General features: G+C 34.9%; 3 protein-coding genes across 3 annotated transcripts in view; 1 reads left to right on the forward strand and 2 right to left on the reverse strand.

Annotated features, from left to right (window-relative positions):
* Positions 1-9,308, reverse strand: part of LOC129801094 (E3 ubiquitin-protein ligase MARCHF3-like) — a 94,772-nt gene extending 85,464 nt beyond the window's left edge. Inside the window, exon 1 of the mRNA XM_055845854.1 lies at positions 9,219-9,308. Coding sequence (XP_055701829.1) covers positions 9,219-9,308 — 90 coding nt within the window. The remainder of the gene's footprint in view (positions 1-9,218) is intronic.
* Positions 1-21,125, reverse strand: part of LOC129802577 (protein yellow-like) — a 325,562-nt gene that overhangs the window by 279,065 nt on the left and 25,372 nt on the right. The window lies entirely within an intron of this gene.
* LOC129801095 (laminin subunit beta-1-like) lies at positions 11,112-20,247 on the forward strand. Its single transcript, XM_055845855.1, has 9 exons — positions 11,112-11,219; positions 11,958-12,362; positions 12,424-12,592; positions 12,700-13,356; positions 13,718-13,956; positions 14,982-15,386; positions 15,448-15,616; positions 15,724-16,380; positions 20,153-20,247. The coding sequence occupies exons 1-9, from the start codon at positions 11,112-11,114 to the stop codon at positions 20,245-20,247; spliced, it is 2,904 nt and encodes a 967-aa protein (XP_055701830.1).

Consider the following 21,125-nt stretch of genomic DNA (forward strand, 5'->3'; position numbering starts at 1 on the left):
TTAGTAAATAGAGTTGAAACAACTCTGCGTGCGAGTTGAATTAATTCGTCAGATATCGATGTAATTATTACTCTTTTTCAATGTAAAATTACATCTCGACTGAAGTATATGCTTAAGTGTTTTCGTTTTAAGAATATACTTCAGTCAAGAAGATTTTAGTCTGAAAAAAGTTCATACGGAGCATCAATTAGAAATATGCCTAAGAATGCTTCATGAAGACATGTGCTTGCATCATACGTGATATTTCGCTCGGAACATAGGGAATTTGAGGTCAAGAAAATATTAATAAAGAAAATGACTAAAAAAAACATAAAATTGCAAAACTTATTCATTTTGGGATATGAAAGAGTTATTCTAACTCTAAAAAAGATTTTTTTAACTCTTGGAACGAGTTATTTTAACTCTTAAAACGAGTTATTTTCTGTCTTAAAAAGAGTTATTTACACTCTTTTTGTTATGTAAATTTTAGAAAAAAAAGTTAAAACAACTCTTCCGAATATTACAACTAAATAGAAGTAAAATCAACTCTAAAATATAGTTAATCGAAAATCACAATGAAAAAGAGTTAATTCAACATCGATTCGAGTAAGATTTAATCGATTACTTTTCTGAGTGTACAATTATGACAGTCTGAAAAGTTGAAAAGATATTTTAGTTAGGTATTTTTCGGATTGTTTTGTGAAGTATGAGAAAGAGTATAAAAGGTTACAGTAAACCCAATCGTCTTAATGATTTTTTTAGGCTAAGTATTAAAACCGTTCTGTAGGTCGCTTATTTTTCAACAGATTTAAACAAGTTTAAGTTTGTTTGAAAGGTCTTAGATTTCCTGATCGATTAAGAACAAATTCATATTTTTATTTAGAAATAAATTTCATTAATCCTACATTACTACAGACATTTTTTTTAAGGATCAATAAATTGCTTCAAATCGATTGTAAACCGATAAACTTTGATTGCATTTTGAGCTACACGTTTAAAGAACAACAATAACTCTCTAAATGCTATAAATAGTTTTTGACATGTCATCTGGTCTACACATTTGAACATTTCTTTAAATCTTTTTGACATCTCCTTCCTGTGAGTTAAACTTTAAACTTGAAGTATACATGGCTGAAGAATATTTTCTTTTTTCTGTTTTAATTTTCTAACATAAATATATCCCTAAAAAGTCAAGCCTGCAGAATATTTGATAGTTTCTTTTCTCTCGATTCAGAGTTTAATGCCTTTGGGTGGAGATTGTGGAAATAAAATTAATAAAATGATTAATATACAGGAAAAATTGAGGGAATGTTTTGAAAGAGCAAATATGTGGGTGTTCTTTTGGTTCTCCATTTGTGTATTTGAGTTCCATAAAGAGGCTCTCCTTTGGTATACTTTAGTCCTATACACAGGACATATATGACAAAAATGGCAAAATGATTTATTAAAATCAAGTTGATGTCTTGTGAGAGAAATTTCAGAGATGCAATATATCACATTCACTTCACCGACACAATCCTTTCAACTTTTAACCATAGTCTTCCTACAGGAAGGGAAATAAGAGGGAAATTGTCCCAAAATAGGGGAATCTAACCTCCTTCCAAACTCATTTCAGGAGAGGTGATTGATGGGATTGTATGTTTAATGTATATAATAATACCAAAGAAGATTCTACAAATGATCAAGGCTTATGTTATAATTTAATTAATGACATTAACCTAAAGGTAGCTTATATGTAGATTGGATTGCCCGAAAATTTCACTGTCAAAATGTAATTTAAGGGAATATTGGGGTGACAAAAAGCAATTATCCTGAGATTAATATTTCTTGTTGACGTCAAGTGACCACAATAGTTGAAGGGAATCCAAACAGTATTCAACATAATAATCTAATAAAGCTGAAATGACTGATTTATTGGTCGATAAGATTTCTAATGGAAGAACTATATTTTCATTTTTATTCAATGTATAATGTATAATGTACAATGTATAATGTATCAAAGAAAGCAAAGAAAATTCAGAGAATATTCACAGTCTGCATATAAGCATCGATATCCCAAGTTTGAAGTGCGATATTTTCAATACTAATTGACTTTTTTTGTTACTCTCTTTTCAGAAGGATTGTTTACAAACTTGGCAAGCTATTTATCATCTCATTTTTACTAAAATTAGTTTTAATACGATTAAAAATGAATTGATATGTAGAGATGAATTTGACTCTTATTTTGGACAACTTGGTTATTAATTTTTACAACTTGTCTGTAAATTTGGACAGATAATCCGCCTCAACAGGATGCCCATTGTTCTTCATTTTATGAACCAATCTTACCAAGTCCTCTTCCTGTTCATGTAAGGGAAACGTAGAATGTCACAGAAGCCCAGAAACTTTCCATATCATTCATTAAAGTGAGTTGACTTCGATACTCCAAGTACGTGCAGATTCGCTCATTCCCTGACCTTTCCGGGAGCCTTTCAAGGCATTTCTCGCTACATCTCTTTCGTAGAGATGATGCTCCTTTGTTTCTCCAGGCATTTGTCCAACCTAGTCATCACAAAAGCTAAAACTTCACGAAATTTCGTGAGAAAAACACCTGTCCAAAATAAGAATCATCACCTCACTGGTGAATGTCTTAAAAAATTTCCCATTTTTCACACGAGAAATATAATTCACAAGGCAAATCTCACTTCAGGTCAAATGTACAAATCATCAGTAACGTGAATCAACACAATATTCAATGAATATTCAATAATATCACTCAAAAACCGCGAACAAACTTTGTTAGTACTTCACCAAAACTAAATAAGACTGAAGTAAGCCACGAAGTTCTGTCATATTTCTCGTAAGCAATTGTTCACACTGAATTTTCAACAAAGCAATTTCAACTCATATCATATTCAAAATTTAACGTATTTAGTGTTAAAATCTTCCAAAAAGAACAAATATTTAGATAGAATTCATTATTCATCAAATATTGGAATAAAAATCCATCATTTTAATCAATTTATTTTTAGTGTCCAATGTTATCTTCAGAGTGTCCAAAATAAGAAACTGGACAAAATTATGAGCACTTATCCTAAAGGAAAGCATTTCAATAAAATTTTTTAAGGTTTTCCGGTATATCACTATACTCTATTTCCAAGTAAGTAGGGGAATGTTGGCATGATTCGTACAGAGTGAACGAACATTTAAACAACGCAAATTTTCTCCTTGTTTGCAAAAAGCTGGTTCGTCATTTCTTAGCCATGAGATAAGATCATTATTAAGCTCATGAAACGGGATGAGAAATGGTAGGGCAGCACTTTGCAAATAAAGAGAAAAATCGCATCGTTTGAAGGTTCACTCTGTGCGAACCATGCCTACATTCCCCTAAGTATCCTAATAGAAACTAATAGGTTTTCCATTATGAATACTGTACAAAGAGTTGTTTTCCTTTTGATTATTGTTTGAAGTCAAAAGTAAGAGAAGTAATGCATATATGATTCTATTCTATTGAAAAATAAAAAAAAATGACAAGGATATGAAATTTTTTTTGAGTTATTTTTCTAATTCATGTCCATGAAGCATTTTTCAATAGATTAGATTTAGTCATTTCATTTCTATTTGGAGTATTTAGAAGTGAAATATGAAGTCCTTGCAATAAGCATATTTAATGACTAACTTTCATTTAAGATTGGGTTGCTTTAAATGGTCTTGAAATTGCCAATAAATTGCCAGTTTGATCAGCAACAATGATAACCATATTTGCCATTTACTGATTCAATATAAACCGATTCCGATGGGTAATGAATCGGTAATGAATTGCCAATTGATTGAATCTAATTCAAAAGGAATGATTGTGGAAGAGTACAGAATAAAAAAATATGATTTACAATCTGAATATATTTATTTTAAAATCTGATTTTATTTCGAAATTAAGGAATATCGCTAGGCTCAAATTTAATAAAAATTCGTGTATTCTACAAACTTTACTTTCCTTATATTTTGTCTTTTAAATCCATATTAGAAATAACAAGCTAAAAACTGGAAGGATTTTCTTGCTTTACAATCCATGATTATTTAATTGTGTACTGAAAGTTTCCAGATATACTTTATTCCTACATAAACCAGAAACTCTAAAGTTAAGTGCAAAATTGTAGCTGTTTTCATGCTTTGTGCTTTTTTAAGTGTAAACACTTTCCAGAAAATATCTCCAAATGGAGAGCACTTGGTCAAAACTAAGAAAATAAGGCAAGGATAGCTTTTGTTGCACCTTATCTGTCACATTGAGTTTAGTTCACAGAATATTACAGAAATTGTTGTTGGGATTATATACATTCCACCTAGCATTAAAAGGATAGAGAAGCTTAATACTTATTGAAAGCTTAAGTTTTTAGGGTTCACTCTTTTCGAATGACTAAAATAAATCAAATTGTCTTCTACGCTTAACCCTTTAAGGACGATTGGAACACCGGTATCCCATAAAGAAAATATTTTTTCCTAACTACCTAAAGTTACTTTATTCTAATGTTAGTACATAATTGTAAAGTAGAAGGTTAAAGGAATCTATAAAAATTTTTGCAAGTCTCTAGCTACTTGCTATGTAGTAAATATTTAAGCTAAAATATGACTATTTTTTAAATTCTCAAATTCATAATTAATTTGATTTTTTTTTTATACTTCCAATTTTTTTTAAGCAAAACCCTTTTGGAAATAAAAACTACAATACTCATACGTAAATATTTTTTGTTAGAGCGAAAATTATTATTCTTTGGTATTGTCAGAAAAAGAACTTAAATTTTTGGGCTATTTTCGTCCCTGTCGTTCATACACTGAAAGAAATCCGAAAAAGTTAAAACAACATTCCTGAAATGTTTATTTTACCCTGCAGTATTGATTCGAAATCGGTGTAAATATTACCCTTTTCAGGTGTATTGGGAGTTAAAGTTACCCTTTTATCATGTTGATTTTACCCTCAAAAGGTGTAAAATTAACATTAAAAAATGTTGATATATTTTTACACCTAAAAAGTGTTAAAGTTATGAGGAAAAAAAGTTAATCGCACCCTCTTTTTTTTTCTCAGTGTAGAAGCAAAAAATACACCGAATCAAACACTGTTGGACTTTCGAATGTTGTTTCCAATTTTTCATTTTTATTGTTGATTTTAGGTCCGCAAAAAGTGTCTCGTCCTTAAAGGGTTAAGGATTTAATAATAATAAAAATGGTAGCACAATGTTCCACAGCGGAATTTAGGCCTTCCCTCAAGAGGAGTTCGGAACAACCTTTATTATTTTTTCTTATACACTGATAAATTGTCAGTCTTATGTCCCGTGGAATCAAGTGCAGTGGAGCTGATTGTATGTATCCGAACATTTTTAATGCCGAAAAAAATCCCTGGTGACCTAAAAGGGGTTTGAGCCTTGAACACTTGCATCATAGAGCGAGTATTCTACAACTTGACCTATAACTTAAAGATTTCCCTCTAGAAATAGGTCCTTTAGAAATAGGATACTTTCATAAATTCAATTATAGGTAATTGCCAAAGATCACTACCCCTAAAAGCTGTTAAAAAGCTTGTTAAAAGTAGATCACTGGAAACTTAAAACTATCATATTTTCTCATTTTGAAAAGTTCAATGGGCCAAGTAGTAGAGCACTCGCTCTATGATGCAAATGTCCAGGGTTCGAATCACCATTAGGTCACCAGGAATTTTTCTGGCGTAAAAGGTGTTCGGATTGCATCCAGTGAGCTTGACTGCACTTGATTCCACGGGCATGGGACTGACAACCCCATCCCTGTATAAGAAAAAATAATAATGGACCTTCCGAACTCCCCTTGCGGGAAGGCCTTGTTGAAAATGAAGGAAAATTGCATGAAATTCAATTTGGACTGGGTCCTTCAGCACTCATATTCGGAAGACTAGGATACAAGGATGTCTTACCCGAATTGAGGAACTAAAATCTAAAATGATGGCCTGTTCTGGGCAATTTTTGGGAGATTACTTTTTGAACGGGACTAAAAAGTTCGATATTTTATGAAAACGGTTTCTAGACTTTGCTATATCTAATTTCAAATATGTTTTACTGGGCGTGGTCAGTTTTTTGGTAGGTTGATCTTTCGGATAAATTTATAATTTAAATTATGGCAATGGTTTCAATAGTCAATAGTGTACATAGGGTGAAAAGAACACATATTGACACTTTAAGTAGTCGTGTCAGGACTTACTGGCACTCTACTCTGTACCATTTGGAATACGAAATTCGAACACTTATTCTTATCGAAAAACGCAGATTAAGAAAAAAATTATATTACTTAGATTTTATTGGATGCATTAAATAAATTAAAAAAAAAATTTCAACATTTTGATAAAAGTATCAATAGGGGTTCCCTGTCGAAGAGGTGTTCCTTCGACCCTAGCACCTAATTTTTCAACCCTGAAAATTAAGAAATTTCATTTTACTTCCAAATGGAAGGGAGCGTGATAAAAATTATTTTAAGGTAAAGTTTTCTTAAGAAGTCAAATAATTACTTCGCTATAAAATATGACCCTTTCTATGATATTGCATTGTACATTTATTGGCAAAAGAAGCATTACTTTCCACATTGCTTTGGAAAATTAAAAAAATGAAAACTTTTCATCTGTCTAAATGGAATGGTCGTTTCTCCGGTGTTTATAATTAAAAGTGCTTTAAGTCTTTAAATTCAATGATCTTACCTTACCAGAGGTGTTTAGGGCAACTTTTGAGTTTGGCAATAAAAATTAATTAATTACATCTCCTTCCTCATCTTTCTCCATCCAATCATAATACACCGGAATGGTGCTTTTGTTGGCCACCAGGTCAAATGCCCATCACACTTCCTGTTCTACGAACTATATCACTCATTTTCCACCCACAAAAGTACCACAGGGTGGCAGGAAGGCTGTCCACTCAAACTTCCTCCTGTCTTGGTGTTTTGTTGAAGTACAATAGCTCTTGGGGTAGAGTATTATGTATTAACTTGAGTTGCCCTCCAGTCTCTCACCTTCTCACTTTGTAGCCCCAGTATGCACATAAAGCAAATATTATGATACCCTCGACAAGCAAATTATATACCAAAAATGTTAAATAACAAGAGAAGAGAAAAAAATTAAAGAGAGAAGAAAAACAAACGTCAGAAAACGAAGAAAGAGCGCAGTTTTCATCACAGAAGCCCCAAGGGGAAAAGGGCGGCAAGGCAAATACCACCCCTGAACCGTAGATAAAAAGCCGAGAAGGCACACATTAAGCTGTTTAGGAAAATTGAAACGAAAAGTGAAAACATGGTCCCATTCAAGATAATAAGGTACTTCAGCCAGGAGAAAAATGTAAATTATGCTGAAAAGACAGTAGAACATACTACAAGATACTGCGAGATGGAATGATTCCATGCTGAGTAGGAACGGGCAGGACTGACAAAAAAAAACTTGAAGGAAAAACAGAAGAAGATTAAAAGAGGGTAATCCACTTCTTCAGCTTGATTTCCACCGACACAGGAGTCACTTTCACACCATTCCTCAGGATTCCATCGCTCTTGAAAACTCTCCATCATTTCACATTCTATTCAAGGAAAATATGAAATGAAAATAATGAAATGTGGATGCATTGGAAAATTTGTTGAGAACTTCTCTTTTGAGTTGCATCATTCTCATATTATTCTGAGAAATAGACATATAACTTGTGGTTGCGTTATTCGAAATCAGCATCTCGAATTTTATTAAAGGCAAAGAAATATTGGACTGGCTTAATAGCTATTTACCACAAAGGAAAAAACTAACTTGTAGAGGAAGAGTAGTACAGTTTCACTCATATTAGTCTCCATAAGATATAATATTTCTTTAATAGGGGAGACCGGAGCAGATTACCCACGAAGAGAATTTGACAGTGCAGTGGTACGTTATAGTTTGCCTTAGAAGGAATTTTGAGGAAACCACTTTCCATTCAAAGTCAACACCTTCCTTTTTATTAACTCAAATATTTATCAGCCTGATAGGGGAATGTAGGGCTACATAGAGTCAGGACTACATTGAAAAATACTATTATTTCGCATATTTCTAAAAGACGCAAGGCCTAGCCATAATTTAATTTAAATAAAGAATTATTTTGTCAACCCAAATTACATCACGTTAAAACCCATCTTCTTTTAGAAATAAAGCATGTCCACGATAAAATTGTTCCAAATGATTTGATATTTTTATGACAGATGTCACTAGCTCCGCATTTTCGTTGAATGTAAACATTGTAACACGTGTTTCTACCTTTCCTTTGGTGAAACTCTTATCAAATTATGTTCATTTGTCACTGAGGTACGAAATAATAATGGAAAATAGAAGGGTGCTGATCGTGTACACGTATCTAAAAAATCCTGGAATCAATTACGCGGACCTTGGAAAAGTCACAAATACCTCACGCCAGACCGTCCGGAAGGTGATTCTTCGATTCCTCGACAGCAAAACCACTGCCCAGAAACCTGGATGTGTAAAAAATCTGGGTATTAGAGATGGAGATTTGAAGAAAAAGGTGATCACGCGTTACAAGAACAATCCTGTGTCATCATTGAGGGATATAGCTAAAAAAAACTTAAATGTGCTCCCAGTCTTGTGCACAAAAACAAACGGAGGAATGGACTGAAAACTTTTAAGGCCCAAGCAGCCTCTCATTGTACGGATGCACAATGTCAGTCAGTTAAAACACGAGCTCGAAGGCTGCACGATAAGATGATGTCTGGCTTTAGTGGGTGCATCTTGATGGATGATGAAACATACGTAAAAGGAGACTTCAAACAATTACCAGGACAACAATATTACACCGCAAAGTCTCGCACAAAATGTAAGAAAAAGTACAGGTACAAAAATTATAAAAAGTGTAAGCCCTGATGGGGCTCACTGAAATTATAAAACTTATCAAGGGAAAATTGGGAACTGAAGGTGCCACCCATCTTTCAACTTCCTTGGAGTGAACCGTCCACGGCGACTGATGCTCACTCACTGAAGTGCAGGGACAACTGACATGAACAAAAGCCCCAGCAACCTTCAGCACCCGCCTAGGGATGATGGGTTGGGTGTGTCATAGGAATGAAGGATTGGGATTGGTGGGTTTGGTCATCGACTGGGTTAACACTTGTCGAATGGGCCATACGCTCTACAAAAGGTTCTAAAAACATATATCGTTTGGATGACAATCTGCTAATGTGGACGTCAGAGCAAGGCGTTCTTCATGCAAGGCAACATGAACTCATCAATTTACATCACGGAGTGCCTCCAAAAACACCTGTTGCCTCTGTACAGATGCCATGACATACCTCCGATCTTCTGTCCATATTTGGCGACATGCCATTACTCAAAAGCAACCAAAGAATGGTACGAGGAGAACGACGTTCGTTATGTACCAAAGGAGATGAATCCGCCAAACAATCCAAATATCCGTCAAATTGAAACATATCGGGCTATTATCAAATACGATCTGAAAAAGAAGGCCAAACGCGTCGAGAACATTGAGGACTTCTAGAAAAAATGGAATGAAACAACCAAGAACCGCGATGATGATCTTATACAGACCTTGATGGGAGGACTCAAGAAGAAGATTCGAGATTTCGCCAATCAAATACTTGAATAAAAAACTAATATATCTAATAAACCTACAATGAATTAAAGTTTCAAAAAATATTTTTCTTTTGTTTTATTATTATGTAGATTTCATTTTTAAAGCATTATTCTTGGGAACAATTTTATCGTGGACACGCTTTATGCGAAAAAATAGCGTTTTCAATACAGCCCCATCTCCCCCTACAAAAATTTTTCAAGAATTCTACGCAATGATAATTTCCTTTTGCTGGCTAATTCTGCCCCAGTCTCCCCTCTAATTTTTTAACAGGTGCGAGCGGGGATATTTCAGAAAGGAATATTTTAAGATAATTTAATTTTCCACTTGCTTAATGAATAAGAGATCAGGACCTAAATAGACTCAGGCTGATCATAGAGAATATTTAGCCCGTAAAATTTGGCAGTAAAGGAAATTTAAGCGAAGGACCTTTAATCGATGTTTCTAAGCCGACAATGTATGATAGTGTGGGATATACCTTTATTGTACAATAATTGATTTATTATTTTTTTTAATAAAGAAAAGTTGCCTGTGAGGAATATTAGTTACCTTAAGCTAATCTGGGCTTATCACTACACTGACTGGTTTGGATATTCCTATCGGAAAAGGATAAATCGAAAAACATTATATAGTTTACTAATTGCACGACGTTGTCTTTTCAATAAATTGATTATAATTTTTTTCAATAATCGAGATCATCAAATCAATGATAATTTCCAGATTTTTTCTAACCTTATTATCTCGGGTGGATTACCGGTCAAAATCCTAAAAGACAAAATTCTGAAACGGCCAAAGTACTGTAATTTGAAATCCCCAATTAGTAACAGTTTCATAGAAATTTCTGCGATTGCATCCCTTTTTGCTGGAGCTGGAGGCAAAGAAATGTTTTTTCTTTGTGTTTGGGAAATTATTCCACGCATTATTTTTCTTGTGTTTTCGACCCCATTCGAAATTTCTGGTTTCAGCATTGTGACACTTTCGAGGAGTCTAATTTCGCATTAAATTACAAAAGTTGAGATTGAAAAGAATCTCACTTAATTTGCACTGGACACTGTATGTACGGGAACATCGTGCTATTTTGAGCTGTGAGTTTACACTAATATGATATACGATTTTTTCGTGTAATTTATCTTTGTAAAACAATTGTGGAACTAAATAAAATAATTGCAAGGCTTTGCTTCTTTAAAAATATCCTTATAAATCGTATATCAATGTAACCCCAGAGATCAAAATAGCCCCACCTCCCCATATAAATTCATTATTTCGATAGTTTCCCACTCAAGTTTTATTAGAAGATTTTTCTTAATTATTCTAGCCCATTTCAATATAAGTAGTTCTAAATACTAAACGAACAACTGTTAGTATTGGTATTTATTTGTATTGTATTGTATTATATATACAACGGAAGATCGGTGCAAGCCTGAGACATATAGTACTGAGGACGATCCGGATGAATGTCTTCCGTGTGATTGCGACCTTGGAGGGGCTTTGGACAACAACTGTGACGTGGAGACGGGTCAGTGCAGATGTAGGCCAAACATGAGCGATCGAACATGTCAATATTCCAAGGACAACCACTATCGGCCACCTTTGGAGACAGTCTACGAGGCAGAAGATGCATTGTGCACAGAATGTTTTAGCCATGAAGTGAGTACACGAAATTAGTTTTTTTACACGATTTATAGGTAGCAAATGATTTTCATTACTTTCAAGTTACCTTATTAACTGTTTCGTAAATAGAGCAATCAAACTATTGTTTAGATTTTGTTATGTGTTTTTCTTCAGCACAATGGTTTTATAGGTTCTGAAGAATTTTTCTTCATTTATGCGCTGAACATGACCATACCATCGAAGTTGTGATCTCTCAATACGAGGAAGCAAGTCTTCGACTTTTACCTTCTCATGAACGGCTACGTTCCTCACTTGATCTAAACGAGTGATTTTCTTAAGCACTCGCTGCGGAGGTACCTTGTCTCGGCAATTTGTATTTACTATCTTTATTTTTCGGTAATTACCCAAATCTCATGACTATATAGATGAGAATAGGAATGAATTCAGTTTTGGAAACAGTTAATTTAGCGGAATGAGTAAGCTCGGTCTTCGTCACCACGCTTCTGCCAAGCTTCCTCATTACTGCAGAAGCCTGACCGATCCGCGACGAGGTTTCTACCATTAATCGTGAATAACACCCCGAGATACTTGAACTTCTCCATCTGTATCAATGGGATTCCATTAACGTGTAGAAGTCATTGTTCAAGCTGTTGAGAGATCATCACTGCTTTGCCTTTACTGTTTATTCTTGTTTTTTTTCTGATTAAAAACTCAGACCTCTCTTGTAATTGATTTGAAAGTTTAATTTTCACTTTTTTGTATCGCAATTTTCAGAATTGTACAATAGTAGTACCGAAGAAGAATTGGCAATCTGAACAAATTAGTCCTGGTTATGTGAGAGCCTCTGAACAAACTGAAATTAACTTTGTGGTAGACGATGTTCCAACCACGACCAACTACACTGTTGTCATTCGGTACAGCACTCAAACGCCTGGAGATTGGGAAGTAGGCACAATCACGATGATTCGACCAAATGAATCTGATCCACAAGAAGTATGTGCTGAAACTAATTCTTCCAACGAAACTCGTCTACCCTTCCGTTTTCCTGGAGATCAAACGGAAGTTGACGGTCTAAAAGACATTTTCCTGGAAGGAGGGGAAACGTATCGCTTTAAAATTCACTTTGAGAGACACAATGCAACTCATGATAATCCTGAAGCTCAGATCTTTGTTGATTCGGTGAGAAGAAATTTTCTGAGGGTATTTGGGTTTGTGAATTCTATATCAAAACTTTTTATAGCTTGTGCTTGTTCCCGTGATTGATATTGAGAGGATGTTTCCTGAAAGGCTAAGAGGCATGGTAGAAGAATGCAAAACACTCTACAATCTTAATTTTGATACTACAGTTTCGGCACAGTGTAAATTTATTAGCTTGATTGCTAGAACAATTGTTTACAATGGAGCCAAACGTAAGTAAAATGTGATAATGTGTAAGGGACTGTGAAAGCACTCTTCCTTATGGAGACCCGAGTATTATTTTGAGAGTTATAATTATTTTGTATCTCTCGTATTTCAGCATGTAATTGCAATCCAATAGGGTCGATAAGCTACCAATGTGACGATAGATTTGGCGGACAATGTCTTTGTAAGATGAACGTTATGGGAAGACAGTGTGATAGGTGCGTTCCAGAAACGTACGATTTCAATTCCCAAGGATGCACAGAATGCGATTGCAACAGCATTGGATCTCAGGACAATAACTGTGATTTGATAACAGGACAATGCAAATGCAAACCTAATGTCTACGGCATGCACTGCGATCAATGTCTTCCTGGCTTTTGGAATTTCCCGAACTGTGAGAAGTGCCAGTGCAATGGACATTCTGACACCTGTGACTCAATCACAGGAAAGTGTCAGAATTGTCAGGACTTCACCACTGGCAATAATTGCGACTGGTGCATTAACGGCTTCTACGGAAATCCACTGGAAGGCAGTGAAATCGGCTGCCAACCATGTCGCTGTCCAGGGACTTATGAATCTGGCGAATCTAATGCTTACGGATGCACTCTCGATCCCGAAACAAATGATATACTCTGCAACTGTATAGAAGGCTATACAGGACCGAAATGCGATGCCCGTGCTGAGGATTATTACAAAAGCAATGAGACGAATGGTCTTTCTCAGCAATGCATACGTAAGACTGATGAGCAGCACGCAGTGTCTTCTGATAATCGTAAGTATATATTGTCCTAATATCTAGCTGGGCTTTTTGAGCTATGGGGCTATATTAATATACGATTTTTTCGTGTAATTTACCTTTGTAAAACAATTGTGGAACTAAATAAAACAATTGCAAGGCTTTGCTTCTTTAAAAATATCCTTATAAATCGTATATCAATGTAGCCCCAGAGTTCAAAATAGTCCCAGCTCCCCATATAAATTCGTTATTTCGATATTTTACCACTCAAGTTTTATTAGAATATCTTTCTTCATTATTCTAGCCCATTTCAATATAAGTAGTTCTAAATACTAAACGAACAACTGTTAGTATTGGTATTTATTTGTATTGTATTGTATTATATATACAACGGAAGATCGGTGCAAGCCTGAGACATATAGTACTGAGGACGATCCGGATGAATGTCTTCCGTGTGATTGCGACCTTGGAGGGGCTTTGGACAACAACTGTGACGTGGAGACGGGTCAGTGCAGATGTAGGCCAAACATGAGCGATCGAACATGTCAATATTCCAAGGACAACCACTATCGGCCACCTTTGGAGACAGTCTACGAGGCAGAAGATGCATTGTGCACAGAATGTTTTAGCCATGAGGTGAGTACACGAAATTAGTTTTTTTACACGATTTATAGGTAGCAAATGATTTTCATTACTTTCAAGTTACCTTATTAACTGTTTCGTAAATAGAGCAATAAAACTATTGTTTAGATTTTGTTATGTGTTTTTCTTCAGCACGATGGTTTTATAGGTTCTGAAGAATTTTTCTTCATTTATGCGCTGAACATGACCATACCATCGAAGTTGTGATCTCTCAATACGAGAAAGCAAGTCTTCGACTTTTACCTCCTCATGAACGGCTACGTTCCTCACTTGATCTAAACGAGTGATTCTCTTAAGCACTCGCTGCGGAGGTACCTTTTCTCGGCAATTTGTATTTACTATCTTTATTTTTCGGTCATTACCCAAATCTCAGGAATATAGGTGAGAATAGGAATGAATTCAGTTTTGGAAACCGTTAATTTAGCGAAATGAGTAAGCTCGGTCTTCGTCACCACCAAGCGCCTGGCAAGTTGGCCTTTTTATATGGAGCTATTTGAAACCAATTCCTAAATTGACCTCGGACTCAGCTCACAGTGCTCCAAGGAAAAAAATTATTTAAACAAAAATTTAGTATTTTTATCTCTTTATACGGAAAAGTATCTTATAATACGGAAAAACTTCTCACTTTTTAAATATTTAGCCTAACGATCACGAGTGCAGAAAAATTTCCATACGCATTTGTATGTGAAAGTAAGAAATTGGCTTCAACTTTGAGGGCCACTCGCCGGGGACTAGGTCACCACGCTTCTGCCAAGCTTCCTCATTACTGCAGAAGCCTGACCGATCCGCGACGAGGTTCCTACCATTAATCGTGAATAACACCCCGAGATACTTGAACTTCTCCATCTGTATCAATGGGATTCCATTAACGTGTAGAAGTCATTGTTCAAGCTGTTGAGAGATCATCACTGCTTTGCCTTTACTGTTTATTCTTGTTTTTTTTTCTGATTAAAAACTCAGACCTCTCTTGTAATTGATTTGAAAGTTTAATTTTCACTTTTTTGTATCGCAATTTTCAGAATTGTACAATAGTAGTACCGAAGAAGAATTGGCAATCTGAACAAATTAGTCCTGGTTATGTGAGAGCCTCTGAACAAACTGAAATTACCTTCGTGGTAGACGATGTTCCAACCACGACCAACTACACTGTTGTCATTCGGTACAGCACTCAAACGCCTGGAGATTGGGAAGTAGGCACAATCACGATGATTCGACCAAATGAATCTGATCCCCAAGGAGTATGTGCTGAAACTAATTCTTCCAACGAAACTCGTCTACCCTTCCGTTTTCCTGGAGATCAAACGGAAGTTGACGGTCTGAAAGACATTTTTCTGGAAGAAGGGAAAACGTATCGCTTTAAAATTCACTTTGAGAGACACAATGCAACTCATAATAATCCTGAAGCTCAGATCCTTGTTGATTCGGTGAGAAGAAATTTTCTGAGGGTATTTTGGTTTGTGAATTCTATATCAAAACTTTTTATAGCTTGTGCTTGTTCCCGTGATCGATATTGAGAGGATGTTTCCTGAAAGGCTAAGAGGCATGGTAGAAGAATGCAAAACACTCTACAATCTTAATTTTGATACTACAGTTTCGGCACAGTGTAAATTTATTAGCTTGATTGCTAGAACAATTGTTTACAATGGAGCCAAACGTAAGTAAAATGAGATAATGTGTAAGGGACTGTGAAAGCACTCTTCCTTATGGAGACCCGAGTATTATTTTGAGAGTTATAATTATTATGTATCTCTTGTATTTCAGCATGTAATTGCAATCCAATAGGGTCGATAAGCTACCAATGTGACGATAGATTTGGCGGACAATGTCTTTGTAAGATGAACGTTATGGGAAGACAGTGTGATAGGTGCGTTCCAGAAACGTACGATTTCAATTCCCAAGGATGCACAGAATGCGATTGCAACAGCATTGGATCTCAGGACAATAACTGTGATTTGATAACAGGACAATGCAAATGCAAACCTAATGTCTACGGCATGCACTGCGATCAATGTCTTCCTGGCTTTTGGAACTTCCCGAACTGTGAGAAGTGCCAGTGCAATGGACATTCTGACACCTGTGACTCAATCACAGGAAAGTGTCAGAATTGTCAGGACTTCACCACTGGCAATAATTGCGACTGGTGCATTAACGGCTTCTACGGAAATCCACTGGAAGGCAGTGAAAACGGCTGCCAACCATGTCGCTGTCCAGGGACTTATGAATCTGGCGAATCTAATGCTTACGGATGCACTCTCGATCCCCAAACAAATGATATACTCTGCAACTGTATAGAAGGCTATACAGGACCGAAATGCGATGCCTGTGCTGAGGATTATTACAAAAGCAACGAGACGAACGATCCTTCTCAGCAATGCATTCGTAAGACTCGTGTGGAGCGCGAAGTGTCTTCTGATAATCGTGAGTATATATTACCCTAATATCTAGCTGGACTTTTCCAAAACCTTTGACTGCATCTATCGAATGAGCTACTTTATTTTAAGTAGTAGAGTGTAAACTTTGGTAAGCTTTACACTTAAGAACCATCTTAACTTCCGTTGGCAAATTACCTTAACAATTTGAAGTAATTTTAACATGTTGTTTCTCTTATGCCCTAGATACACTTATGACTTAAGTTGAGAGACGGCTTAACGTAATTATATTCAATATAATGATTTGACTAAATTCCCATCATTTCCCGGAGTCGTTTCTCTGCTTAAGCCGAGAAAGGATTAGTCAGGAACAGATATAAATGTAATCTGATCATTATTTGGATTATAATTACCTTAAGCTGCCTCTCGGCTTAGGTCGTAAACGTGTCTGAGGCATTATTATATTATTATATAAACGTTAATGGTCGTACGCATAGTCTGAATTGGCGATAGCTCTTCGGAACTAGTAATTGAAGCACGTTGTGGGCTATCGTTCTCTGCTTAGTGTGCTCCTACTTCCTTTCTTTATAAAATGATCTCTTCTCTGTTCATCAGATTTGCTTGTTTATGAATCCAGATTTATTTTGCAAGTTAGGTACTTTGCAACTACCCTTGAATATTCATTCATTTATTCATTTTCAACCGCTTATCCCTATTGGGATCGTGGGCCCATGACATCCAAATTAGGAGCCCACGCTTGTCGATCCTCCGCCACTTCAGGTAGATGTTCGGGTTCAATCCCAAGGCGCTACCATGCAAGATCCTGAATTTTATTCAGCCACCTTGTCCTAGGTCTGTCCTGAGGTCGAGGTCTCCTCACAATGGCTTGCATAGCTTTTCTGGGGAATCTTTCTTGAATATATAAATTTCAAAGTGTATTCCCAAGCAGCAATTTTTTCTTAAAATAGTCTTGTAGAATTCCCTAAGTAAGACACTATAGAACTAAAAACCTATTTATTTACTTATAACGCTCTTGCTTCCATCACTGAGGTTACTATAAGTAAAGTGGCGCATTCTTAAGGATTTTAAGAGCTGCTATAGGAATTTCCACAGAAAATTTTCACTTTAAGTCTTTTAAAAGTGCACTAAAAGACTTGTCTAATGCTTGGTTCTATAAGGCAGCTATTTTGCTTCTTGGGTTCCTTCGGAAATTGGACAATCTCAAATGACAAGTCCCTGAGCCTTATTCCTTTCACGAGCAATAAATGCTTGCATATGAACAAAAGGGATATGAATAATTAACATAGCATTAATTCTAATGTGAAACGTGAAATGTATAAATTAGAAAATAGTCCAATTCTAATAAGCATTTCTAGAGCTGAGAATTATTCTGAGTAAGCAGTCATACTTATAAGACTTCAGGAAACTGATATGGATGAAAAAATAGATTCTCTGCGCTAAAACCGCCGTCTTGTTCTATATTCTTGCAAGATTGCCACCGGGACTCAACGTATCTACAGCTACACTATTAGTAAAACATTCTATTTATTTAATTCTTCATATCTTTCTCTCCCGAATTATATGATTAGGTGTCTTTTTGGGAATATTCATACCATCTTACCTGTAGGAGAAAAGCTAATATTTTTAGAAGATATTACAATATATGAAGTCTTACGTTTCTGTAAGTTATTTCTCTTACTGCGCTTTAAAGTTAGTCAGAAAAAATGGATAATTTTTGTTTTCCCTTTGTCAATATTTACATTGTAATTTCACTGCCTTTGAAGCTTTCAATTGAGTATTGATTAAATTCCATTCTTTTTGTAACTATAGTACTAAAGGAATAAATTGCTATTTGTAGTATATTTTTAATTGATTCAACTTTTGGTGCTCGTATTTTTCAGAAATCGAAAACTCTGCTTTTATTCTGATTTTTGTTAATAAACTTTGTGATTCTTAGAACAATATCAATTTTAATTTTTAATTTTTGGTTTTTTGGCTGAATGCCTCAGTTTTAAATATTATTTTTTTGTGTATTAAAAGCAGGGTAGGGGAAAATACTCTCCCTTCGAACGTTCATGCCTTCGAATAATGCGATTTTTTTATTTTTCCTAAGAGAATTACACATAATTACCACGCAATTGTTAATATTTGACGATAAGCTAACTAATATTTAATAAAAATGTGTAAGTCTCTTAAGAAAAACAAAAGAAAATTTCCATATTCGACGGCATGAACGTTCAAAGAGAGAGTACTTTTCCCTAAATATTAAAGGGTGGCAAATTGCCAGGTGGATTTTTTTTTCTACTGGAATTTTCCACGTTCATTTTGTGTAAAATTAGCTGAATTCTACACTTGAAAAAATGTCAGAGTAAAAGCTCTTTGGAAGTTGCTTTTGGCACACTATTTCGTTTGTATAATTAACTGACATTATTATATTTAATATGCGAGTTCAATTTCAAGAACTTTTATCAAATGCATAATCTACCATTTGTTGAACAAATTAACTGCTACAGAATTATGCATGAGAGTTTCAAATAGAAAAGGAGCTTTCTGTAATTAATAATAAAAAAGACCTTTTAAATGAATACCATTTTGTAACACTTTTCAATAAATTATTTGCATGTGAAATTATTACCACAAATGAATTGAAATTAATAGAAACATTTATACACTTGCTATTTAAATTTTATTTAATTACCATTAACAATTATCAAACGTTCAGTTTTATTTGCTTTTCTCTGCTACATATAGGTAGTTATTTTATTTTAATTTATATTAATTTAGTAATTTTATTGATGAATCATTTCTGGTAGTATAATTTATTGTTAAATTTTTACCTATGGGCTATATAAGCCATAGGAGAAATTTGAGCACAACCAAACACGGGGTATCACCAAACACTGAGATTTTTTAATGAGATATTCTACTTCAGAAATTTATGGGCATTACAGGGATGCATACCCACTGAAGAAATGGTCGAGATAGTCTAAGTAGTTTAAAACTAAAAATTAGTGTTTAGTGCTACTTCAGGTTTGGTGATGCCCTAGTTTCCCCTATACTTTCATACCAAGTTCATTTAATTATTATTAATATATGTGCAATATTTGTAGCGCAACGTAACAGTTGATTCTTTTTGTACGATTACATAACTTAAAAATTAAGAGAAATTGTAGGAAAATTCATTATTAACGTGCTAAACGCGCTCATTCGAATTGATCAACTCTTTCAGAATCAATTTTCCCTTTTAAAATAAATTTTATCTGCAAAATAGCAAAGTTGTACTTGTAATATCAAATTTCCCAAGTATCAAAAACTGATCCTAGTGCAGTAAATTTTAGTATATAAGTATTGATTTAGTAATATGTAAGATATTTGAAAGTCATATGACTGAAAGTGGAACCATCAAGGAGAAATAAAGCGTCAGATTTTCTAAACGAGAACCTTTTTCATAAATGAAGATTTTAAGCTATACCGTAGATGCGGGTCACTTTGACCCCTTCCTGTTCGTAAGCTTTTCTTTAAGTCTCATGTTTAAGAATGGTCCTCACCGATTAGACATGGTAGATCGGATTGATAAAGACCATCATTGCTAGAATTAAAGAAAAGCTTACGAACAGGACGGGGTCAAAGTCACTCACGAAAGACAGTCATCCGCATCTACGGTAAGTAAAAGAATTACCAAGCTTAATGAGAACATCAAATATGTCTGTCATTACTTTATTTTGAGCGTGAGTATTGTTTTTATATTCTATCTATCTATCTATTTTCTGATTTTTGAGAGCTGAACACCTTTAGATTGTAGTGTTTAATTTAACGAATAGCCGTTCAACCGGAGGCTGCTGTTGTGTACGGGCGTGAGAGGTCGCGCGTATCGGCAGTAACTGTGAGAAAGCCTAAGACCTCGGAGAGTGTGTGAGAGAAACAGCAGTCGGGCCGCCACTCGCGACGAAGTCAGACGGCTGAGAGGGCTAGAGCCAGTTGGTTCAGCGAGATGCTGGACCTGGAGCTGGCGAGGACAAGGAAGGCTCTCCGGTTGTTCTGGCAAGTAGTATCCTCGGGTACTACAAGATTTAGATAATCGTAATAAAAATTTAGTTTTTGGGTCAGCGGTGACCCAATCGCCCTTAAAGGGTTAAGGAAGAGTGGAACACCGGTGTTTCAAGAGTAAAATCAATTTTTTTTTAACTATAGAAAGTTATTTTGCTCTTTAAATAGTCAGAAAAAATGGTTTTTGTTTTTGGGATACCGGTGTCCCATTCGTCTTTAAAGTAAAGGGTTAATTAGTAATATGCCAGCGCTTCTCCTAAACAGACAATTTCAGAGCCTCTTAAAGCCGTAAACGGTTTATCGATCTCTCCTGAAACTATTGTTCCTTTGACTATCGCTCATAATGAAGAGGCTTTTCTGAAAGTTATTGTTTTTAAACAAATCCATTAACCATTTATTTACCATTACCGTTTATTTACCATATTTTTTAACTCATTAATCGAACACATATAAGTATGATAACTGTTAAATTACCAGCCATTTTATCAAAAAACAATTTTTTATTTAATTGAAAATTGAAAATAATTATATAAGGTTTTAGATAACGCTTATACTTTTGTCCAAAAAAAATGCTTTTATTGAGGTTATAAGTTAAGAGCACTGTGAGTAATAATACAGAACTCATTTGTAATATCTGGAATTACTTAAATTTCACACCAATTTAGGTTAATATTACGCATAAAATAATATGTAGGATCAAAGTTGTATTTGGACAGAAACAAAAATTAGCAATTCATATTTTTTTCT

The sequence above is a fragment of the Phlebotomus papatasi genome, chromosome 2, assembly GCF_024763615.1.
Source record: "Phlebotomus papatasi isolate M1 chromosome 2, Ppap_2.1, whole genome shotgun sequence".
In the NCBI taxonomy this organism is placed as follows: domain Eukaryota; kingdom Metazoa; phylum Arthropoda; class Insecta; order Diptera; family Psychodidae; genus Phlebotomus; species Phlebotomus papatasi.

Excerpts from the sequence above, each read along its gene's own strand:
- LOC129801095 (XM_055845855.1), top strand. The coding sequence starts at position 11,112 with ATGAGCGATCGAACATGTCAATATTCCAAGGACAACCACTATCGGCCA. Across the intron at positions 12,363-12,423 it reads CTCAGATCTTTGTTGATTCG|CTTGTGCTTGTTCCCGTGAT; the intron begins GTGAGAAGAAAT and ends AACTTTTTATAG. Across the intron at positions 16,381-20,152 it reads CGAAGTGTCTTCTGATAATC|CCGTTCAACCGGAGGCTGCT; the intron begins GTGAGTATATAT and ends TTTAACGAATAG.